This window comes from Guillardia theta, assembly GCF_000315625.1.
Source record: "Guillardia theta CCMP2712 unplaced genomic scaffold GUITHscaffold_18, whole genome shotgun sequence".
Lineage (NCBI taxonomy): Eukaryota > Cryptophyceae > Pyrenomonadales > Geminigeraceae > Guillardia > Guillardia theta.
This window is the reverse complement of record NW_005434656.1, coordinates 586176-610617: the sequence shown is the minus strand read 5'-3', so window position 1 is coordinate 610617 and position 24442 is coordinate 586176. Positions and strand designations below refer to the sequence as shown.

Genomic DNA, 24442 nt, shown 5'->3' with positions numbered 1-24442 from the left:
TGACCACCCTTCCCTTTGTATGATGTGAGGTGACCCACCTTTCAAGCCAAGCGCCGCATGGCGGAGAGAAAGAGGGGATGGAGGGGACAGAAAGAGATGCAAGCGGCATGAAAGACAAGGTCAGACGACCTGAATGAAGTGACAGAGTGGACATCCTCTCAGACAACTGGTCTTGAGAGCACGAAGAGTGGAAGGGGTTAAAAGTCCTGCAGCCAATTCCGTGACGAGTGTGCTGTAACTCAACTGGATCTGCGAGCTTACGAGATGAAGTTGCCATTCCTCTTCCTGATTATCATGATCGATCGCATCCATTGTAATTATCCAGTTTGGGAAACGATCAACCCTTCTTCAGTGCCGGCTAAGGGGGGATTTACAATCACTGTGAACGGCCAGGATTTTCGCAGTGAGAGCAAGCAATACAACTGTACATTTAAGTTGGATCAATTTAGGTTAAGCGTCGTTGCAGATATCGAAGAGAACAATATTCTCACCTGTCTCGTCGACACTTGGGGTCACCATGCGGGGTTGGCAGAACTCATCATCACCGAGGAGAGCAAACGGCCTGTGTTGTTCGTTGGAAACGAGAGTGGCATGAATGTCGACGTGTTTCAAGGATGGGAACAATCGAGCTTGGATGGAATACCAATCTCAAGTACGGGGGGTGGGCAAATATTGTTTACAGGTTATGGGTTCATAGGCTCCTCACAATATTCACAAATGTATCAATGTATTTTCAGACGAAATGGCAACGAAGTTTTGTCGACCTTTGGCATGGCGGATTCTTCGCATGTCGCATGTAACATACCAGCTTGGGGTACAATCTTCTCAGCATCAATCCAGTCACGTGAGATTGGGCTTAGCCCAGCAAGCAATCCACCTATTTCTGTCACATTGCAGTTCGAAGGAACCGAGGTTGCATTCACAGAGGGCGATGCAAGGACGTTGGAAAAGATCCCGACCTTTCCCTGCCACGTTCACACATGCTATTTGTACTTCTTTGCCACGTGGAGCCGAGCAGCCTTGAGCAGTGACCTCGAAACTTTTAGTGACCGAAGCTCTTGGTTTATCCGCCCGATATCTGCCAATGGGAATCAAAGCATAGTCGTGGCTGGTTCTGGTTTTGGTGGAAGTTATGATTATTTGTGTGTTATTCGCAACAGCCAGGGTCTGAATGTTTCTGAGACTGCGCTTTTTGTCAATGCAAACACTTTACAGTGCCAAATTCCGACGTGGCCCTTCAAATCAGGAATTGTCAACCTTAGCCTTCTCGTCTCCTATGATGGCTATGAGAATTCTGCTGTTTTTGGAACTGAGGATGTGTCGTTTAGCTTTTATGCCGAATGGAATTCGGTTTGGCCGAGACAAGCATTTGCCTCGGGTGGAATCTCCCTAACAATCTCTGGTGCAGGTTTTGATGTCTCTGCCGTGTACTCGCTACGGTTCAACAGTACTCTCAACACCAAATGTGACGTAGTCAATACGTTTGAATTGGTTTGTCCTATGGAACAATGGCAGGGATCGCATGGATCCGTTTGCGTCAGCCTGACAGAAAACGGGAACATCGTTCATGTAAATAGTGAATGTGTACAATTTCAAATTTTTCCATTCTGGTTTTCAATCAACAAGTGCAATACAACCTTTCCTGTCAGCGAATTGATCGAATTCAACATCTCCGGATTTGGATTTGCCGTCGATAAGACCTACACGTGCAAGTATTCCCCGGTTGGAAATGTTGAAACTTGTGCGGGGTCTCTTTATACCTCACCTGCAACATTCGTCAGTCCTACCATTTTGTCATGCCAAACACCAGCATGGAGTGATTGTTTAGAGCATGGAACCGCGAGCATTCTTATACACGAACTTCCTTCTCGCACTGTATTATATAGAAATTTCACATCAAACTCGTCATCTACTTGTCAATTCAGCACCAACCGGGTAAGTTTCTATTCAAGTTGGTCACACATTTCACCAAATTCGGCCCCGTTCAAAGGAGGGTCAGTAATCACCGTGCACGGGTACGGGTTCTCAGATCGCTCTTCCTACATGTGTGACTTCCAGTTCTCTAGTGGAGGTGCACAGTTCGTTTCCAGTCAAGTGCTTACATGTATCAGTCCAGCGTCAAACGTCTCTACCACCGAGGTGTCAGTCATCGAAGACGGCAACGTGGTATCTTACATGGGAGGTGGAAACGTTCTCGTCTTCGAGAGTCAGTGGAATTCCATCGGCACCCCTGTCGTCCTGGGGAAGGAGGGTGCAAACGTCACTGTAAAGGGTCAGGGTTTCGCCGAGCCCCTCTACGACTGCCTCTTCATACCTCTGAATGGTGGGCCAAGCAAACTTGGCGTGGGACAGTCCTTGGGGGAGAATGATATTCTTTGCAGTCTGCCCAAGTGGTATCTGCCGGCCGGCAAAGTAAGGCTGGTCGTGCAGTACAGGGATTCTCACCTCAACATGACTTTCATTGGAAGTGAAGAAAAAAGCATCTTTGAGGTCAGCGAGGGCTGGGATGAATTCTCAGAGACAAGTCTGCAGTTTTCTGCAAAGTCCAGCGAGCCGCTGGGCATCAAAGGGTATGGCTTCGACGCTATGAAAGTTTACACATGTCAATTCACTAGGAGTGAGAAGGAAGTGGTCAGGACCAACGCATCTGTCTTTAACTCCTCCACATTGAGCTGCCCTCTTCCTGTTTGGGGCTCCATGTTTGCAGCTGGCAAACGGTCAGGATATGTTGCACTGCTGATTCTTTATGAAGAGATGTTAATACCTTTCACGAACAATACCTTTCATGTACAAGACACGCTCCAATGCAGCGGAAATCTTCATATCAATGGATGCTCAATTCTTTTTGATACCGTCTGGGATTATGCTATTTCCTCAACAACTACAAGCCAGGTTCTGCAAACTAGTCTCGTCACCGTTTTTGGTTTTGGTTTTGACGAGCTTTCAAGCTACATCTGCGACTTTTTCTGCTTTGAAGACGCTTCTCAGAGTAAGCAAGCCTACGGCACAACATCGAATGCACGGGTCGAGAACCAGTCTGCAATTGTCTGCAATTTTTCGGAGTGGAGCTTTGAGACGCGACAGAACATCAGCCTGTCTATTCTCTTGTCAGAGGGTCAGGCCTCGCAGCTAGCTTTTGAAGGCCCTCGTCCTCCCTCCTTCTGGATTCGTCGTGAGCTGCATGGGATTCAGAACACCGTAGGTTCAGCAGCAGGAGGTACAGAGGTGCACATCCTAGGTGCGTTCATGCCGAACCTTACAGCGTTCTGCAACTTCGACGGTCTTCTGAGCAGAGCAAGCTTTGTTTCATACAGCCTTTACAAATGCACCACTCCGACGTGGCTCAGTGCCTCTGGAGTTGTTCCGATAGACTTCATCGAGGTTTATCCTCGTCCTATCAGAAGCTCTCCAGACTTCAACAGATATGCTCTGCCAGATCTTTCGTTCCTTCTTACGAACACGACGGACTCTGAATTGAATCGGACCTGCTCTGAAGGGGATACAACTTGTTTCAAGATTCAAGTCGGGTCGTTCTACTTCTTCCCCCACTTTGCAGAGCTCACTCCAAACTTCGGAGACAGGAGAGGTCTCAGTGACTTCATCTCCGCGAATGCCTCGGTCACTGCCCATGCCTTCGGCCTCATCGCCACCAGGAACTACACGTGTCAACTCACCCTTCAGGTTGACATCGCTCCCTACGAAGCAACTATCCCTCGCAACTCCATCACTCAGAGCCAAGACCTGGCACAGGTCTGCACGTACCTGCAGTGGGGAGGCTTCACCGACGGGTCTCCTCCGGATCAAGATTACCCCATCAACACCTTCAAGTGCTGGATCCTAGCTCCCCAAGGTGCCCAGAGCCTCTTCCTCCAGTTTCCTCGCTTCGAGACTGAGCTTGACTGGGACTTCGTGGAGATCTGGGATTGCTTCGATATCGCGTGTAGCGACAAGACGTTGATCAGGAGCTTGACCGGATCCCCAGGCCCGGCCGAGGCAGCAACGGCCTCCAGCAGCGGTGTGGTGTTGGTCACTTTTCATTCAGACGAGCTCATAAACAAACAAGGGTTCGAGAGCCGGTTTGAGATCTTTTCAGTCCTCTCCTCCCCTTCGAGCCCGGTGGACTCCTTCCGAGTTGTCTGTCCACTGCCCGTGTGGGACATCGACACTCCCTGGAAGCAGTTTTTTGACAAGCAAGTCGACGTGCTCCTCCTCGAGTCTGCTGACCCAGCCGCTGCCGCGAGTTCCTCGCGCGCTGTCGCGATCTCTGGGACCTCGTCGTTTGTCTGGACTCAGGTAAAGCAGAGCTGAGAATCTCTTTACTTGTCGACTTTGAGGGCTTGACTCTTGTTGCAGGTCAACCGCCCGCCATCCTACATAGGTCATGACGTGCACGTCCTGGCGTCCCCCAGCGCACAGGGATACTCCTTCCAGTGGGCTACGGACATCTTGACAGGGAGGAACGCTATGCACACACAGACGCAGATCGAGGCAGATCAACTCTTGACGTTCCAGGTTCAGATAGTTTCAGCCTCCATGGAGGACATGTTCCTGGAGTCGCCAGCCATCAATCCGGAGGGTCAGCTGAGCTTCGTGGTCAGGGCAAACAAGTTTGGTACTGTTGTCTTCCATGTGACCTTGTAAGTCCGCGCAACCTCAATGCTGTGACATCGCTGGTTTCTGACTGTTTGCTCCTCGTTTCAGGCAAGATGATGGAGGTAGGGCGTTTGGAGGAGAAGATTCCTATACTCTCCCCTTTCGACTGGACGTTATCCTTCCCTCTTCCCTCTCCTCCTTCTGGGATGTGGACTTCTTGTCGAACTTGAGAATTTTTGAGAATTCAGGCCGACATCACATCATGTTTTATCGTCAGGTCACAACGACGTCGGACATCCCTCCACGCATTCCGATCTTCAAGAACTTTTCCTACGAAAGCTCCTACTTCGAGGACATTCCAACGATCGAGCGGAACATCATTCATTTCAAACCGAGGGCAAACGTGTTTGGCAACACCTCCATCGTCTTCACCATCGAAGAGGCGGCAGAGTTCGATGCCGTCAACAACTACACCTTCTCCGGGATGAAGCAGTTCGTATTGCACATCGAGATCGTCCACGTCAATGTTGCCCCCTCGTTCCGTTTCGAAGACGCGCTGGTCAGCATCAACGAGACCGTCTACTTCGATGGCGCCTTGCAGTCCCTCTCCTCCTTTGCTGTGGACATCCTACCAGGGCCCAACATTTCCTTCGGTCCAAAGGGTGAAAACTGGCCAGAGGAAGGGCAGCTCTTGACCTTTCAGGTCTTTCCAGAGTCGTTGGTGTTCCTAACACAGCCGCATCTGTCTAGCAACGGGACGTTGTCGTTCTCGTTGAAGAGGAACCTCAACGGCATTGTAAGGCTAAATGTGCTGCTGCAGGATGACGGTGGCACTTTGCTGGAGGGCCAGGACGTCTCCGTCATTCACAACCTGACGATCGACGTGCTTCCTGTCAACGACCCTCCTGACTTCACCATCCTGTGCGATCTTTCGTCTTACATCGACGTCTCTTGCTCAGCATCATGTCCGCACGGGCGTTACCTGAAGGACCCTCAGGAAACTCTTTCGCTCGTGACGGAGCAGGGAGCTCTGAACACCTCGATAGCCGAGGTCACGAAGCTGATAGATCAGCTCGATCACGACATGGCGGTCGGGCTTGTCTCTAGGAATTACTTCCTGGCACAGTACAAGCAACTCAAGGGTGACTTGGACCGATCAAACGTCCGGCTCGCCTATGTGAATCTGCTGCTGTCAAACGACCCGTGCAAGGTTGACATAGTGGTGGAGGAGAGTTGCTTTCATTGCTCACAACTTCCGATGGGCTGCGGGCATGGCGTCTCCTTCAGTCACCTTGCGGGCTCTATAAAGCCATCGATCTTCAACTCGGCAGACGAGCTCCGTCAGACCTTGTCCTTCACCTTCACGCAAGTCGGAGCTCCCCTAGGACACTCAGTGATGTTCTCCTTCGGGCCCTCAATCAGTGTGGCTACGGGCGACCTCACCGCTTGCCTGCTGGAATATGCCAACGGCGAGAAGACTTTCTCTGTGTACCTGGAAGACGATGGGGGTGTAGAACGTGGAGGGATCAACGCCCAGGGGCCTGTATTCATTACATTTCATGTGCTTCCCATCAACCAGCCCCCTTCCTTTCAAGTCTGTGACACCTGCCTGCCATCGCAACGTCAAGCAGTCGGAATGTGCTGTCAGGAACAATACTCCGAGGTTGTCTTTCAAGATTTGGCTTGTGACTCCACGTCCTACGAATCCCCTTCTTGCTCTCTCTCTCTGCAAGTTCCAACCTTTGAGCGATCGAGATCTCACCTGATCATACGTGTTATGATTGAGAACATCAACTTTGACGGTGCAGATGAGTTTGTCCCAAGAATCGCGTTGAACGACGAGGCTCTTATCACCTCTTACGATCCTGCCCGTCACCAATGCGGCTCTTTCTCCCAGTTGGAATTTCCTCTTGAGAAGTTTGGCACTGTCGAATTCTCACTAATCACCAATCTCAAGTTTTACAGGTTCGATCAAACTTGCAGCGGAAAGACCTTGAACGTGCGGGTTCAAGTTGTATCGAAGCCGTTCGGACATCAGTTTGTTGTATGGAAAAGCACAATCAACAAGTCTGCACTGAGATGGTATGACAATTTCAACGTGAACATTCTCAAAGGCGGCACATTCCTGGATGGTTCAGACTCTGAGTCGGATCAGAACATCACCTTCTCTACCTCCCTCGCCTCTACCCCTTCCTCCTTGTTCGCCCAGCCCCCCTTCTTCCACAGCAACGGCACCCTGGAGTTCACCGTGACGCCAGGGGTGTCGGGCGAGGCTCTGGTAGGGGTGAGGCTAGCGGACGACGGCTTCGAGGAGGACCTGCGGGCAGGCACTCAAGCCTTCGACGCGCAGCGGGGATACGCGTACGCGGGGAGGAACACGTCAGAGGAGCACAACTTCTCGCTGGTGGTCGCGTGCACGTACACGGTGCTTGAGCTCGGGGCGAGTGTGCCGCTAGCAGAGGCGAGGCGAGTGCTGGCGACGGGTCTGGGGATGGAGCTTGGGAGGGTGGTGGCACTGCCGCCAGAGAGTGTGTACGGGATAGGGCTGGTGGGGCTGAGCGAGGAGGAGGCGGTGGTGTTTGTAGAGAACGCGAGCACGTACAGCGGGTGGCTGGAGGGAGCGTTTCCGTTGGCGGGGGAGTGGGTGCGGAGGGCGGAGGCATATGTGAAGAACTTTGACGCAGAGGCGACGTTCAGGATCTCGAACAGCACGGTGACGATCTACGGGGCAGAGTACCCGCGGGAGAGTCCTTTCATGCTGGATGATTTCATAATGAATGTTACGGCTCCGAGTGATACGGCTCTGGATGTGTATGGGTTTCCTCAGGTTTATTTCCATGTCGTTCCTTTGAGGTATCGGATGCAAGGAGGGAACTGGACGAGTTTCAGTGAAGACGATCCGAACCTGCGAGTGTCGGACATCAAGATAGAAAACAACTGTACGCTTTCTGCCTACGATAATGGAACTCTTGTCCACAAGACCTCGGCGCCCTACTCCTGTCTCAACACGACTCTGGTAGTTGGGACCTTCAAGTATGTGGAGGCAGAGTTCATGGTGACGATGAATGGAACGAATGGAACTGTGACCAACTTCTTCAACGTGTCAGTCCTGAAATTTGTAGAGGTTCCAGAAACCTTGACCTACTCCACCGACGAGGTCATCTTGGACGTAGATGTCTCTGCTACCAACTTCTCAACTTTCTACGAGCTGCCGTACCTGGAGCAGCAGCAAATTGTCACGTTCAGTCTGTTCGATGCTCTGCCCTCCGCGTACTCTGGCCTGATGCAGCCGTCAATTGACCTGCAGGGAAACCTCTTCTTCCACCTGACGGCTGGGCAGAACGGGGTGGAGAAGTTTATCTTTGCTGCGTCCGTCGACGATCCTGACATCTGGGGCATCTGCATCTTGCGGGCGGATGGCGGCAGAGATTGTGTCGCCCGGAAGACCGCTAGCGTTGTCAACATCTCCCTTGTCATCGATGTGAAGAGCTTCAACAACCCTCCTTACTTCCAGTGGAACACAAGCAACCCCAACATCTGCTGCACTGACCTGATATCGCAGTTCGAGTCCTACGTGTGCAAGCTGCTGCAGCCTGACGGATACCAAGAGATTGTTTCGATCTTCGTTCACGAGAACTGTGTCGATTGCCCGTCTTCGTCAAGCTGCCAGTATGGAGGCAATCTGACAAGCATCTTGTCCCCACACACCATATTAGCATCTCAACAAGACTTTCCAAATGAGCGATCCCAGCAGCTTTCCTTCCAAATCAGCTCGGTGAGTCAAAACCGCTCCTGTGTTATTTGTTTTTGACTCGATGACACAGCAAGGTATCTGCGGCATTGGCAGCTTGTTTGTGGCAGATTCTGTTCAGATTAATTCTCATACTGGTGACTTGACCTTCTGTATGGGCGAGTTCAACTATGGCATCGAGCAGTTTGAGGTCAAGTTGTTGGACGATGCTGGTGGTCAAAGTCAGAACAGGAGCCTTCTCAAGCTCTACGTCCTGCCTGTCAATCAAGCACCAAACTTCAGACTACAAAGCCTCTGTTTCCAAGAGCAATGTGTGTCTGAATTCATCGCCAATCAGCAAGCTTACGTCCATGGCATCATCGTTTGGAAAAATTATCTGAACCAGAACTCGCACAAGCTTTACGAAGCCTTCGCATCAAACCTAACCAAAGGAGGAGTCAGGGCTGACGGTTCAGACTCTGAGTCGGATCAGAACATCACCTTCTCTACCTCCCTCGCCTCTACCCCTTCCTCCTTGTTCGCCCAGCCCCCCTTCTTCCACAGCAACGGCACCCTGGAGTTCACCGTGACGCCAGGGGTGTCGGGCGAGGCTCTGGTAGGGGTGCGGCTAGCGGACGACGGCTTCGAGGAGGACCTGCGGGCAGGCACTCAAGCCTTCGACGCGCAGCGGGGATACGCGTACGCGGGGAGGAACACGTCAGAGGAGCACAACTTCTCGCTGGTGGTCGCGTGCACGTACACGGTGCTTGAGCTCGGGGCGAGTGTGCCGCTAGCAGAGGCGAGGCGAGTGCTGGCGACGGGTCTGGGGATGGAGCTTGGGAGGGTGGTGGCACTGCCGCCAGAGAGTGTGTACGGGATAGGGCTGGTGGGGCTGAGCGAGGAGGAGGCGGTGGTGTTTGTAGAGAACGCGAGCACGTACAGCGGGTGGCTGGAGGGAGCGTTTCCGTCGGCGGGGGAGTGGGTGCGGAGGGCGGAGGCATATGTGAAGAACTTTGACGCAGAGGCGACGTTCAGGATCTCGAACAGCACGGTGACGATCTACGGGGCAGAGTACCCGCGGGAGAGTCCTTTCATGCTGGAGAATCTGATGCAGGACATCCTTCCTCGTAGAGACTCTCCCCTGAACACCAACGGCGAGATCCACATCTCGTTCCTGCTGAGCCCCAAGAGGTTTCGAAGGAGGATGGATGATGAATGGGCGAATGTGACTGCAGATCCGGTCTTCTCCTCAGTTCGACTGGAGGCAAACTGCTCTCATTCGTGCGACCAGCTCATGCCCGACTGCTCGTCTCGTCTGACCCTTGCCAAGGGCCCCACGGACTTCGGGCAGGTAGAGTATGAGGTGAGGATGAATGGCAGCACTGTCGTACGAACGCTCTTGCTGGAGGCAATGATCGGGGTGGGATACACGACAATTGTTCAGCGGGAGGTCGTCGACCAGAGAGAAATCTACTCGCAAGACTTCATTCAGACGGCCTTCACCGCTCTCTCAGTCTATGGCCCAGTGAGTCAGATCTTGCTGAGCTCGGCTGAGTATGACCTCATCGACCGAGTAACGAGGGAGGTTGTCGTCGACAGGAGGCTGAAGTTCTACGGTCAATTCTCCTTCAAGCTGCTCTCCAATCACTCCTACATGTTCCTCAAGTTCCCGCGAGTCGAGATGCTCGACAACCTCCGCGGCAGTCTCGTCTTCGAGCTTGTCCCCTACCAGAACGGCAACGCCACCTTTGAGTTCTCGATGATCCTGCCCAACGGCAACTTCTCGGGGACTGTCTTCAACATTAACGTCCTGCCGGTGAATCAGCCTCCCAGGTTTCGCATCGAGAGTTTGCTGCTGCTGGACGAAGCGGCCAAGATCGCTCCTGTCTCCATCCCTGGCTTTGCCACGGACATTGCTCCGGGTCCAGCTGCAGCAGAGGACGAGAGGAGCCAGGAGTTGACCTTTAACCTCACTGCAGCTTCTCCTGCAGACTTCCTGACCCTTCCTCAGATTGACGTTATGGGGAACTTGACCTTCCAGCTCGTGCCCTCCCTCTGCGGGGAGACGTGCGTCGACGTCGTTCTGAGAGACAACGGAGGGACAGCGAATGCCGGACAGGACCAGAGTAATTCGAGGTTCTGCGTCAAAGTCTCATTTAACAACACGGCACCCGAGTTCACGCTGCAACCTTCAGTCCAGATCAATGAAGGCGAGTACTTGGCTGCCAGGCTGATCACTAACATCTCGAGTGGCTCCTCCCCTTGTGGGGATGTGAACCAGGAGGTCACCTTCAAGGTCTCCTACCTCCAAGGAACTTCCGCTTCCGAGAGTCCGCTTCCTGACATTTTCGTCAACGGTACCGTCCTCTTCCAGTCTATGCTCAACAAGTTCGGCACGTTCAAATTCGGGGTTGAGCTGCAGGACGACGGGGGCAGCACGAACTATCCCATGACCTCTGCCTTGCAGGAGCTGGACATCAACGTCTTGCCCTGCAACAACCCTCCATCATTTGACGTCGCTGTCACCTCCAACGAGACGGTCGGGATGAGCGAAGGCAACCATCGTATCTTCCTTACGGTCCTCGAGCAGCAGAGGGAGGAGGCGCTGGTCTTGCGGGACCTCGTCTACCACGTTCTTGCAGGCCCAGCCAACGAGGCTTGTCAGGAGATGCAGATGAAGGTGGAGGGAGACACGGCGTCTGCCTTCCTGTACGCCAACGTCACGCTGAGTGTCAACACGAGCTACTTTGATCAGTGCTCCATGGCGAGTGACTGGCTGACTCGAGGCTTCAACGGCAGCCTCTCGTTTGCTCTGGTGCCTCACTGGAATGGTTTCCTCAACTTCTCCCTCCTCTTGACTGACAGCGGTCCCGACGGCGGTTGCAGCAGCAACAGCTTCGAGCGGAAGGTCTCCTTGTACGTCGTTCCGGTCAACAGCGCACCCGTTATCACCGCAACGCCCATCATCACCCTGCAAGAGGGGGAAAACCTGACGGTCTTGGATCACTTTGCCAACATCTCGAGCGGGGCCTACAACGAGGTCCAGCAGGTGCTGTCAGTAGCTCTAGTGCAGTCGTCGGGGCCCGTCGGAGTGATCGCGCAGCTAAGAGCCTTCTGTGTGTTCGAGGGCGAGGACCTCGAGTTTCCCACGGCATGCGCAAGCGGCGTCGTGAAGCTCATCGTGAGGCCGGAGAGAAATCGGTTCGGGCTGGTGAACTTCACCATGAGGGTGAGCGACAACGGAGGGACTGAGCTGGGAGGCATCAACGAGTCCACCACGTCCTTCCTCATCTCGGTAGCCGCAAGGAATGACCCGCCTGCCTTCCGACCGACCCAGGACGCGGTGAGAACGCCTGCCGATGCTGCTGTTGATCTCTTCCTTCCCTCCTCCTCCCCGTTCCCCCTCCTCCCTGCTGCTGCTGCTGCTGCTGCTGCTGCTGCTTCTGATGTTGATGCTGTCTAGATCAAGGTAGCGCAAGACTCGGGCTTTGTCGTACTTCCCGCCTTTATCCAGCACATCTCCATGGGCCCTTGGGAGAGTCTGCTAGGATCAGACTGCCCGTCGGCCCTCGACTGTGGTACCATCAAGCGATGCGGGGAGCCTATCTACTACTGCGAGAATCAGCTGGGCGTGTTTGACGTTCAGGTGTCAAATTAGGATGACGCGAGGGCTGCCTGACTCCCTTGCGCAGGTCAACATGGTGACAGCTGAACAAGTCTTCAAGGTGCTCCCAGCTATCACTCTCGATGGGAACGTGTCGTTTCAAGTCTTCGACGGCATCGTCGGCGTCATTCCACTCACCATCTCCCTTCATGACGAACGGGCTCTGGACAATTCCTCCAAGGCATCCCAGCCCTCTTCCTCTGACCCTTCCTTGTGACTCCTTCCTTGCAGGCTGCCAGCAGGGACTTGGACCTGATTGTCTACTCGCTCCCGAGGTTTCACTTCAGCCAAGGGAGCAGGGTGTGCATCCTAGAGGACTCAGCACCAGAGCAGATCAAGGTTGAAACTTCATGGTGAGCTTGTCGGTGAGGCTGATGGGGTGCAGGTGATCTACCTTGAATCCTTGACCTTCGTTGGCAACGTGTCTGAAGTGCTGAATCACTCGTTCATACTAGAACATCCCAGGCAAGTTCCCTCACGCTGTCGTTGGCAAACTCGGAGTTGTTTGCCGTGACAGATGCTGTCAGGACAAGCTTGTTCACCCCCACGGGCCAGCCGTACGTGAATGGCTCCGGCTACTTGTTTGTGGAGCCGGCAGACAACCAATTCGGTACTAGAGGGCTGATCGAACACCAAGAACAGCTGACGAGGACGTGCAGGTCTGCTGAACATGCAGGTTGTCCTCCAAGTCCAGGATGAGTTCTCCTCCGTCAAGAGGTGACCTGAGGCTGCCTGCCATCAAAGAGTTTGACCCGTTGAAACGCAGGAGGAGCGATCCCCAATCGTTCTCTGTTCATGTCCTTCCCATCAACGATCCCCCGTCCTTTCAGCTCGTCGGGGAGATATCTGTGGTGAATATTCCTGCAGTCTTCTTGTTCGTTCTGCTGATTGCAGTCCCCATTCCAGTACCTTTCCACACAATTCGTCCGGGTGGCAGACTCGTTGGTCGCGGGCCCATGGAACGAGGTTGTTTTGAAGGATTGCATTCAACTTTTGGATCGATTGAAGCTGCTATCTCCAGAACTGCCCGATTTCACAGCTCAACTGCAGCAAGCAGACCCTGACTTTCGTCGTTCTGAATGTGATATTAGCGTCGATCTGACCTCCTTGAACCTTGACACGACCGTTGCAGGTCACTGAAGCTTTGATGTTCCAAACTTTCCCAAGGATTGACAGCAACGGAGACCTGATCTTGAACTTTTCATCCACTTTCTTCGGCTCGTGTCAAGTGTTCGTTCAGTTGTTTGACGACGGGAATTCAGATGTAGCAAGCCCTCAACTTCTGTTCCCTGCTGACGTGCGGCAGGACATCGCGCAAGCTACCAACGTGTGCGACGTGAATGCCCCGACTGTCAGGACTCTAGAGAGCAAGGTGGTCGATCGACTCTTGCAAGAACTTCACGTGTGGTAATGGCGAGCATGCAGGAAGCAAACTCTTCTTCCATCTACTCCTTCACTATCAATCTCCTGCACGAGAACATCAAACCTGCTTTCGCGATCAACCAAAGCTCCACATGTCCGACGTTGTTGGACCCAAGCTTGCTCAACTGCACCTGCGACTCCTTCAACTCGGATGAAACTGGCGTGTGTGCAATCTGGCAACAGGTAAAGTGATCAAGTCGCATTTGTCCTGCCACATCGCTTGTTCCTTGCTATCTCTACATCTGAACTTGTAACACAGGCGATCCAGGACAGCCAGGGCCCCGGCGTTATCACAGTCTTAGAGGGTTCCGGTGACATCCGCCTTGACCGCTTCATCCAGGACCAGACGCCTGTGGAGCACGTCATTCCTGCCGAGGTTGTTCGGCTCGACTGGAACAGCAGCAGCCGATCGCTGAAGGTGCTCGGAGGAGCCCCAGACAACGTGCTGAGCATCCCTGGATTCGAGTATGCCGTTGACTTCGCCCGAGATGTGGAGAACGGCTTCTTGTATACCATCGAGTACGAGACAGACACGCTCTCGCTCTACTCGTGGCTCAACGGCAATGCCAGTCCCGTGCTGATGGAGAGGAGGGCGAACAATGAGCACAGGTTCCGCTTCTTGCATGCCTTCGAGAACGAGGAGAATCGATCGGTCCAGCTCAGTCACATCTGCGGGCTGAGCGTGCTGGAGGACAAGAATGCCACTGCTGTACTGCCTGCCGTTGGCTGTCTGCAGGAGGATGGTGTTGTTGATAATGCCGCTATGGACTATTCGGCATCCAATGATTCTGCTCTCCTCAACATCACGGTGGGCTGGTGGGACATGCGATCGAGTGCGTTCAGCTCGCCCATGATGGTATGGAACAACTTCTCGAGCGGACAGGTCTTGCTGGTTGCGAGGAGAGGTGCTTGGTAGCTGACTGTCCTTCTCAGGTCAGTTGCAACCTGACTTGCACCTATTCCCGGCTGCAAAACGTCGTCGAGTGCCCGGAAAACAGCTTCTTGACGGAGGTAAGCTCTCTTTGACTCGGCCTGGGGCTGTCGATGACTCGCTCGTGCAGATCGAGCAAGCAGCGATCAGCGACCAGACCAACATGCTGGGAGCTGCGTTCCTGACCATCCCTTACTGCGTTCGAGACACGATCTGGGAAACGGACACCACAAGAACTTCTCGCTTCACCCTGAGAGCTGCGATGATACGATACAACCTGGAGGTCGAGGCTCTCCAGTTCGACGACTGCCTCAACAGCGGTCTGTTCCTCACCGACCAACTCTCACAAATCAGGAACCAGGACGCTCTCCCTTCCCAGCAAGTCTCTATCGAGCTTTGGTTCTCAATCGAGGCGACCAACATCCGCAAGTTTGCGGGCCTTGTCTCGACGAGAGACGGCTACTTCGACCGGTCAGGGTGGAGCATCGTCTACAGCGTCAACCACGTTAACAGCCAGAAGCTGTCGGTCACATTCGTCTGGACGCTGAACACCAACAGGTCGAGCAGCTCGATGGGCACGTCTGAGGTAAACTTCACTCAGACGATCAACCGCGGGGAGTGGAAGCATCTGGTCTGCAGCTATGACTCCAAGTTCCTGCAGATCTTCCTTGACGGGGAAAACGTGATGAACGAGTCTGCCTGCATCCTGCCCCAGTGCGGGAACATTTTCTACTCTGACGGGCCCTTCAGCATCGGGACCTTCGTGGACCGCAGATATTCAAGCAACTTCCCACATGTAGGAGCGATCAAGAGTCTCCGGGTCTTCAGCAGGTCGTTGAGCGCGGAACAGGTCCGGTACCTCTACCTCCGCTATGCTGAGGTCTTGTCGGCCTCTCCTACGATCCCGATGCTTGAGAAAGAGCAGAACGATCACTGGTACGCCATCGAGACTGACGTGGACCCTTCGGACAACCTGAAGGTCTTCAATCCTCCTCACGTCAACTTCACCGTCACTGGCAGTTTCACGTTGGGGTCGTTGTACCTCTGCGAGTTCAGCTACACGCTCACCAACGGCAGCTCGATGGCTCAGGCGTCGATCGCGAGAGCAGACTCGTCAGATCGGATCAGGTGCCTCAGCCCTCCATGGACTCTAGGGTATCGAAACACCATGCTCTCCGTCTCTATCCTCAACCAGACCAACGGGGTCACGTTCAGATTGTGGCAAAGGTTGTCACTTTCCTGGAGCTGTCGAACTCTCTTCAACGCCACTTTTAGCGCCAGACAGTTCGGAATGCCGACAACCAACTTCACTTTCTTCCCTCCCCTGCCTGTGTACAGCCTCAACCATTCTAGCCGGTTTGAGTACCGAGAGTTGCTGGACGCCATTAGCTTCAGTGCTGAGAGCCATTTTGAGTTCTTATATGGCGTAAGGAAAATCACTCGGGCCACCCTTGGGAATCAGAGTTACCTGTTGGTCGCGAGAGATTGGAATGGCCTCTCCTCCACTGCTAGCTCTGCTGTGTTCTCCGTCACCTATGAGGAGCCCAGGTTCAGACTGCAGCTTGTGCAGGAGATTCATATCCAAGGGGCTCAGATGCTGGAATTTGCCACCTTCACTAGTCCTTCTAACGCGACTATAGGAGTGCTGATCGCCGTGAATCTGCTCGGAAAGACTCTCGTGTACAAGGCAGATAGCGAGGACTCTCTGCATGTCAACGAGACGAACTTCTTGGAGCTCCACGGGCCCGGAGCTGCTGCTGTCGACGTCTTCACTTGGGGGGGACGAGACTACCTCGCCGTAGCTGACAAGACAAACGGTGACGCTTCTGGGGTTCACACTTTCGGCTTTCCTATCAACGCAACTCACAGCGTGTTCGACCAACAGAGTTCGGACTTGGCCGCGCACGTGACAGCTCTCCCTGACGGCAGCTTGTCCGCCTCGGCGCTGCAGCCCCTGCCGGTGCGAGGAGGAGCAGACCTTGTGTCGCATATGAAGTCCGGGGGGTCCATGATCCTTATCTTCGGGTCGCTGTCAAGCGACACGGTGACGGTCGTCGATCTCGAGCATCCGCTCGAGCAGCTGCAGACGCTCATCGGTCTCGGCCTGATCTCCTTCCAAGTGTTCCAGCAGGGCAACGACAAGTACCTCCTGGTCTTCGCTCGGGAGAGAAGTTATTTGTACAGGTGGAACGGATTCTTCTTCGAGCATGAGCTATCGGAGAGTACAAAACCAAAGGACGTGGCGGTAGGGCAGGAGATCGACGGGCTCCGACCCCTGTCGACAACTCTCTACATACAGCATGCTTACTACATCGTCTCCTATGGCTACCTCAACTCCTCACTTTCCATCGGTCTGTACAAAGGTGTCTCAGACTTTGTGGAGAAGATGGAAGGGCCATTTGCTGTCAAGGTGAGACCGGGCCCGGGCCGCAGCATCGTCGTCCTCTCACGGTATTCCAACTCCCTGGCTGTCTTTGACCACGTCCTTTCCTCTGCCAGTCTTGTCTACCTTGGCGGCCACTCCTTCGACAATCAGATCGTCGATTTCGCCTTCAGCCCCGATGGAGATTTCCTCTACGCGATCTCTCACATGCCGGGAGCCCTTCATGTGTTCGCCGTCAACGGCTCCACGAGGCTCGTCCTGCTGCAATCTCTGCATGCGTACGACGTGAGCAAGGGCATGGGACCTCGTGCGTACGGGCTGGGAGGAGCCGTTAGTGTGGACGCGTCGGAGAACTTTGTCGCAGTGGGAGGGTCCGTAGACGACGCGCTAGTCCTGCTGGCTCGCTTCAGCAATGGGACGGTCGAGGTGATCGACTTTGCTCTCTCAGGCTTCAACGATATTCCAAGCTTCCATCGCCTCAACGCTCATCCCAAGGAGCTTCTCTCTCGTACCCCCGGCCTCTCCAGCTCCCCGGGTGCTGACTTCGCCCTCCTCTCCGACGGCATCTACAGATCCTCCGCCTCCTCGCTCGTCTCTGCCTCTGACCTGTGCGTCTTCTCGTCGATGACGAGAACGCATCTGCTCGTCGCCGTTACTGAGATCGGACACAAGTCGCAGTTCGGGGGGGTCGCCGCCTACGTCTGGTTGTCCGACAAGAGTGAGTTCGTGTTGGACCAGTGGCTGGAACATCCTCTCCCTTCCGATCCATCACGACAGGTCAGAGACTACGGAGCGACGTCGGTGACGCACTTCGAGGTGCTACAAGACAACTCGCTCAGGCACTACATCGCTGTAGGAAGCAGCTTCTGCGATGACGTCGACCGTCTGTGTACGTCCCTCTACGTGTATGACGAGGCGAGCAGAAACTTCTCCTTCTTTGGCTCACTCCCGCAAGTTTCTGAGTACCCGGACACGCACGTGTCAAAGGTCGAGGCCTTCTTTCATGCCGGCGCCGTCTATGTCTTCGTGGCGGTCTACTGGCAGCCTCGCCCAGCACGAGTCGATCACTTTGCCACCCAGTCGGTGCTGTACCGGTTCTCCCCCGGCTACAAGCTGACTCCCCTAGCCCGAGACTTGGAATTTCAGAGGGTCCACACCTTCAAGACCTTCGGAGCCTCCGACTTCTCAGTCTGGCGTCTGACAGCGTCGCAAGAGGTGAAGTCTGACCACTACGTCTCCCCTGCTCTGACTTCCTGCTTCCCCAGCTCCTCCTCCTCGTCGCCAACTTCTTCGGCCCAGATGGAGTTCCGGATGGTACGGTAGAGATTTACACGTTCGATCCGTCAAGGGTGGAGGCTGTCCGACATGTCCAGACCATCCCCGCGCAAGGAGTCGTCGACCTCGAGCTCTTCCACGTCCCCGACGTCGGGGACTTGCTCGCCGTCTCGAGCAGACAGGTAAGGAATCGCGATGAGCTTGCAGGAGCTGACGTGCCGTCAGGTGAGGGAAGCGCTCGTGCGAGGTGACCTGGAAGCGTTCGATGCGATGTCGGTCGTCTACCAGTGGGACCCTGAGCTTGTGAGCGAGTCCTCCTTGGGGATGTGGAAGAAGTTCCAGGCCATCGGCGAGGAGCTCTGGACGGTCCCGCAGGCCAACAGCTCGCAAGAAGCGCAGGATTTGTTCTGTAACGGCAGGTGCGAGGTGCATGGAGGCGTCAGGTCCCTCCTGCGGTTGCGAGGAGTGACAGCGATGAGAGCGTTCTCGGTGGAGGAAGAGATCTACCTCGCCGTGTCCCAGTCCATCTGCGATCGGTTCCAACCCGCTCAAGACTGCCTGCTAGAAGGGCCTCAGCCCAGATCCGGCATCTTCCAGTTCAACAAGCAGACAGGCCGGTTCGAGGAGATCAGCTCTTCTCCTACCTCCGGGTTCCTGCAGAGCGACTACGGGAGCGTGGGGACCCGAACGAGTCGCGAGCAAGCGGAGGGAAAGAGCATCGATCGCAACGCGACTGAGCAAGCCCTTCGGATGAACCTGGGGCGGGCGAGGAAGATGGAGTACGAGGTGATAGGAGGGAGAGGATACCTCGTCACCTGCAGCGCTTCGAATGGGGTGGAGCTCTACGAATGGCGTTTCAGCTCTCACAGGATTGCCAACGCAAACTCAGTTCTCTTGTCGGAGAGCTCGGCAGCTTCAGCGCTTGTGTTTGTTTCGTCCCTCTATGAGGCGGCAGTCAAGACGTACGAGCTTGTCTCCAACTACCACGACGATGTCGGGCTGGTTCCCTCCGCCTTCGGGTCGAGGCGACTCGTCGAGCTGGCCTCCAGCAGTTTCATGGCCAACGATGTGGTGAGAAATCTTTTGACTGACCTGCAGAGCTGACTTGCTATGAACCAGAACATCCTCACGAGACCAGTTACATGGTGCAGGATGAAATCTGTCGTTGACGGCGACAGGCTCCTGGTAGAGCTCCGCCACTTCATGCCCAACAGAGAGTACCCCTGCGCTGCCTTCGATCCCCTCCCTCCACCGCTGGGGCCGACAGATGCCGTGCAAAGGAATGCAGCAGCCTGCCAGCGTCTCTCGTTCAAGGTCGAGGTGGTGGGCGCGGGTCAGTCCCTCTTCGCTTCCTCCCCGCTGGTCAACGAGACCGACGGCAGCCTCCGCCTTGCCCTGGCGCCTTTCCAGCACGGAGTCGCGTCCTTCCAGGTCAACATCCAAGACTCGGGGCTGACCAACTCCGTCGGAGCCCTGCGGCTCATCACCATCAACGTCGTTCCCATCCCCCGCCCGACCTTCCTCGTGCCCGACCCCAACGTTCAAGTCTCCGCCGCCCCCGGCCTCCTCCTCGTCCCCTTCGCCTCTCAACTCCGATTCCTCAACGGCAGCGGCCAGGGAGCCTACTGGGCGTTCACGAGCGACGCGGATCAGACCTTCGTATCCTCGGTGCGGCTGGAGGTGAATGGGAGCGAAGGAGTAGCCCACCTGAACTTCACGAGCCTCTCCATCTGGAAGGGAGTCGTCACGGTTCAGCTCAGTGGTCTCCGACTCGTCTCCAACCTCTCCCTCGGTCTGCCCCCAAATGCTCCCTCCCCGCCTCCCTGACTTGCGCTGCAGGAGCCTTCCAGTCTCCGGCCACCTCCTTCTTCATCAACCTCATCAGCTCGAACGAGCATTTCTGTAGCTCGCTGCCAGCTCTCGAGCTGCAGGAGGGGCAGGGGCTGGCAGAGGAAGCCTTCTGCCTCAGCCCTGGGGATCGCGACCTCCAGTTCCAGCTGACGTCCTGCTCGCCCCCGCCTCACTCAGCCTACAACATCTGCTCCCTGATCTCCGTCACCCCCAGCGGCGTCGTGCAGGTGGGACCAACGGCCGACCTCGTTCCCCTGACCCTGACGCTCTACAAGGTCAACGCCTCTTCCTTCCTCAACGGAGCAGCTAGTGTGAGGGTAGAGGTCCTCAACTCCTCCATCGCAGGCTCTCAGCGGATCCCCCGCTCTCGTGACGTCATCATCCACCCCGTCAGCACCGCCCCGAAGGTGCCGAGCGAGGATGTCAAGAGCATCTCTGACTCCTCGCTTGCAGGTTGACGTCAGACAGAGAGTCTTGAACCTGATCGCCGAGACTGAGATGACCGTATATTCCATGACCGGAGTGTTCGAAGGTGTACAACTTTTCCTCCTCCAGCGTCTTGTTCTCTCCACTCCTTCGCCTCCTCCTCTCTTCCCGCATCCCTCCCCTCTCGATCCGTCCCCTTGCACCTGCTTCCCTCCTCCTTCTCTTGACCCCATCTCCTCTCACGGCATGATAGTCCAAGTGCCGCCCGACGAGCGCGATAAGGTCTTCGTCTTCCACGTCGTGTCGTCGTCCTTCGCTCCCGCGCAGATTCACATGACGGCTGACGGCAACGTCTCTTTCCTCGCCACCTTCGCCGGGTGCGGCAGGGAGACCATCACGTTCGTAGTCAGGTGAGCTCTCAGCTGGGGAGCGAGGTGGAGGTGGTAATGGCTGGGGCAGGGAGGCAAACTCGACGGTGAACGAGACCTCTTCACCTCCCGTCACCCTCACCTTCAACATTCACGCGTCCCTCTCCCTCATCCGGTTCGCCGTGAAGCCGCAAGTCGCTGTGATCGCGGTAGGAGGAGGGGAGAAGTCCCTGGTTGGGCGACTGACCAGATGAGCAGGAGGCGGCGGTGAACGTGAGCCTGGTGGAAAAGCTCTACGACTCGACCTACTGCGGGGACCTCAACTGGAAGTTCGCCGTGCAGTTCTCAACAGCCAACTACGGCCTACTCGATGGCGACCCGACGGTCGATGAATGGGGGAACCTGCTTCTCAAGGTGACCGAACCTCCTCCTCCTCCTCCTCCTCCTCCTCCTCCTCCTCCTCCTCCTCCTCCTCCTCCTCCTCCTCCTCCTCCTCCTCCTCCTCCTCCTCCTCCTCCTCCTCCTCCTTCTGTTTCTCCCTCCTCTCCTGCTCCCTCATCCTCCTTTCAGGTCCTGCCCGGCCAGTTCGGCTTGCTGGCAGTCAACGTCAGCGCCATGATCTCCTTCCCGGACTTCTCACCTCAGAACTTCTACCAGCTGGGGGTGACAGGGAGCTCAAGCGTTTATCTCCTCCCTCCTCCCCGCGTGTCCTCCATCTCCCCCGCGTTCGGGCCGAGGAGCGGGGGGACGTGGATCACCATCAGCGGGCAGAGCTTCAGGGTGCCGAGCTACGAGGAGAAGCTGAGCGTGCTGGTCGGGGGCGCCGACTGCCCCGTCCTCTCCTGGTCCGTCAACCGCATCGTGTGCATCACCCCCCCAGGAGCAGACGAGCAGCAAGTGGACCTGCTGCTCGTCAGCCAGCTGGGGGAGTTCACAAGGAGGACGGAAGGAGGAGCGAGCTTCTTCTTCCTCGACGTCTTCATGGCCTACAGCCTGCCGCAGTCCGACCAGAGCTCCCTCCTCGCCTTCTCTCAGGGTCGTCGCCTCCTCGCCTTCGGCAACTTCTCGTTGCCGGGCAGGATCAACGCGGTCCAGCTGTTCGGGCAGCAGCTGTTTGTGGGAGGAACGTTCAGAAACGTCGCGGCACGAGACGGGACGGCCAACCATCTCGTCATGTGGGACGGCAACGCGCTGAGTCACTTGGGCTTGGGACTTGACGGAGCGATCTCAACCATGAGCGTTGTGAACTCCTTCCTGGTTGTCGGCGGCACTTTCTCGACAGTCTACACGGTGACCTCTTTCCCTCCGCTTCCCTCCCTCACTTCCTCTCGGTCCTCTTCCCCTTCCTCTCCCTCCTCTCCTCCTCCTTCTCTCCTCTTCCACTCCGCTCTCCTCCTCCGCTCTCCTCCTCCCTCTCCTCCTCCCTCTCCTCCTCCTCTCTTCGCGCTTCTGTCCAGCTTCATCTGATTTCAAGCGCAGGTTGAAGGTCGAGCATGGAGATGCGGAGGACTCGCCCAATGGGACGGAGCCACCTGGTCTTGCGTGGGAGGCGCGACGGTTGATGGCCATGTGGCAGTGGCGTACACGAGCGAGTAAGACGCACAAGACTCTCGCTACCTCCTCATCCTCCCTCTCTCCCTCCTTCCTCTTTTCTCCTTTCCTCTTGCTCCCTCCCTCTTCTACCTTCCTGCATTGCCTTCTCCCTCCTCTCCTCCCCCTCTCACTGTCTTCGCAGGAACGTCCTCTATGTCGGTGGTCCTTTCGGAGCGCTCGGAGCAGGGAGCTCATGCGGAGGCCTCGCCATGTTCAACGGCAGCTGGGCGTGTCCTTGGGGACGAGTGAGGATGGGAGAAGTGAACGTGATTGCGCGATGGCGGGACAGTCTGGTGGTGGGAGGATCGTTCAGAGGCATCGGAGGGTCCGACGTGTCCAGGATCGCAAGGTAGAGTCGAAAGATGAGAGGAGAGAAGATGAGGCGGGGAGAGAAGGGAGAGGGCGAAGGGAAGGGACTTGAGGGAAAGGGAAGGGAAGGGGGGGAAGGCCAGGAGAGCAGAGGCGGGGAAGGGAGAGCAGAGCAGAGCAGAGGAACCGGGGAGAGCAGAGGGAAGGAGAGCAGAGGGAAGGAGAGCAGGGGAGCGAAGGAGGGTCTTGCGCTTACTGTAGGGGATGGCAGATGGCTGGGAGGGAAGTGGCTGCCCATGGGTGACATACAAGGCAACGTGTATGCGCTGGCAGCCGGCAAGTCTTTCTTGTACGTGGGAGGAAAGTTCTCGACTACAGATGGAAGGTACGGCCCTGCTCCATCCCCCTCCTCCTCCTTCTGACTCCTCCCTCCTCCCCGTCCTCCTCTCTGCTCCTCGCACTTCTGACCGCAGCACCTTAGGGTGGAGAACTTCGGCATCTTCACCTCAGGGCTGCTCAAACCTGCGCCGGTGGTGGGGATGCTGGGAGCAGCTGTCTTCACGTTCACCTACTCCTCCTCCTGCCTCCTCCTCGGCGGAGCCTTCGAGCAGCATGCTGCTGCCTTGTGCGAACAAGGTGAGAGATCGGAATTCGGGCCCTCCTCGCGCTCAGCCTCCCCTCCCCTCCCCTCCTACTCCCCGCTGCTCCCTCTCCTCGCTCCCTCCATCCCCGACCGCCCTGACGTTGAGACTGCAGGCGACAACTTCGAGTGGAACTACACGCTAGGGGTGGGGGGACCAGCGTCAGCCTCCTGCTCCTTGTGACTTCACTGAATCCTCGTGTTCGATACAGCCGAGCCGTTGAAGAAACTCCTGTCGTTGCTCCACTTGTAGAACACCCGCGCCGCTGCTGCTCTGTCGAAGAAGAAGACAGCAGCCTTCCCGTCCCCGCACATCTCGTACTTGAGAAACGACGGCCTGCAGCACCAGAATCAGCTCCCTTCGCTCTTCCTTCCCTCCACCTCCTCATGCTCCCGCTGTCCCTCCTCTGCTAGTCTCACCAGATCGGCTGCAATCCATAGTCCAAGATCGTCGACTGGCTGCGCGAGTTCTTCGAGGTCCAATGTTTCTGCTGCAGCATCAGCGACCGGCTCCTCCTCCACCTGGACGCCACCTGAATCTCCTCCACCACTGCTGACAGCTTGTCGCACGGGTTGACCGACAGCGTCACTCTCGCGCTCCCTTCAGCCCCAACCTGCCCGTTGCCCTCTATCGCCTTCGCGCCCTCGTGCTGCCCGTCGACCGTCGGGCTCCCCCGCGCTCGCTGCCAACCACTCAGTCGCCTCCTCCTCCACTCGCCACTCTGCTCACTTCCTCCCCTCGCGCCGCCTCCTCTTTGGGATGAGCGACCTCGGGCTGGGCGGAGGCCGCAGCTCTCCTAGCGTGAATCTCCTCTGCCCGCACGTATGAGCAAGAGCATCGCAAGAGGAGCGATACAAGACCTCGCGCTCTCGCCTGCCTCTCCACCTCCTCTCTGACCCTGCTGCCATATCAGCCAAGTATCCCCGCCTCCCTCCTCACCTTCTCAGCTCCTCCACCGTCAATTTCTCCGCATCCATCGATTGCCTCACGATCTCATTCACCTGAGTCTTCATCAATCCTGCAGGATTCTCCTCCCCGCTTGCCATCCCTCACAACTCCCCATCCACAACCACCACCACACCCTCCACCACCACCACCACTACCACCACCACCACCACCACCTCCTCCTCCTCCTCCTCCTCCTCCACCACCACCACCACCACCACCACCACTGCATCCTCCTCCTCCCCTTATCCCTCCTTGCCCCATCACCAGCTCCATGTTGTCTTCCTCCGCCTCCTTCAGCAGCTGCCGGC

At 56.0% G+C, this 24442-nt stretch overlaps 2 protein-coding genes across 2 annotated transcripts; one reads left to right on the top strand and one right to left on the bottom strand.

Annotated features, from left to right (window-relative positions):
- Positions 1 to 264: 264 nt before the first annotated feature.
- GUITHDRAFT_136070 (hypothetical protein) lies at positions 265 to 23369 on the top strand (the record flags this gene model as incomplete). Its single annotated transcript, XM_005836324.1, has 31 exons — positions 265 to 1712; positions 1926 to 4293; positions 4354 to 4637; positions 4702 to 8368; positions 8418 to 11666; positions 11838 to 11969; positions 12016 to 12048; positions 12219 to 12340; positions 12515 to 12597; positions 12647 to 12704; positions 12754 to 12838; positions 12882 to 12953; positions 13120 to 13359; positions 13413 to 13592; positions 13669 to 14292; positions 14343 to 14420; positions 14471 to 17938; positions 17989 to 18180; positions 18224 to 19069; positions 19118 to 19790; positions 19838 to 20256; positions 20303 to 20381; positions 20529 to 20685; positions 20735 to 20852; positions 20902 to 21057; positions 21214 to 21933; positions 22123 to 22235; positions 22379 to 22585; positions 22817 to 22930; positions 23027 to 23181; positions 23302 to 23369. The coding sequence occupies 31 exons, from the start codon at positions 265 to 267 to the stop codon at positions 23367 to 23369; spliced, it is 20208 nt and encodes a 6735-aa protein (XP_005836381.1).
- A 2-nt stretch (positions 23370 to 23371) lies between these two features.
- GUITHDRAFT_104929 (hypothetical protein) lies at positions 23372 to 24163 on the bottom strand (the record flags this gene model as incomplete). The annotated part of the gene is made up of 6 exons (XM_005836323.1): positions 23372 to 23522; positions 23606 to 23673; positions 23719 to 23868; positions 23916 to 23998; positions 24047 to 24084; positions 24126 to 24163. 6 exons carry the CDS (start codon positions 24161 to 24163, stop codon positions 23372 to 23374), a joined length of 528 nt encoding a protein of 175 aa, XP_005836380.1.
- Between the last annotated feature and the right edge of the window lie 279 nt (positions 24164 to 24442).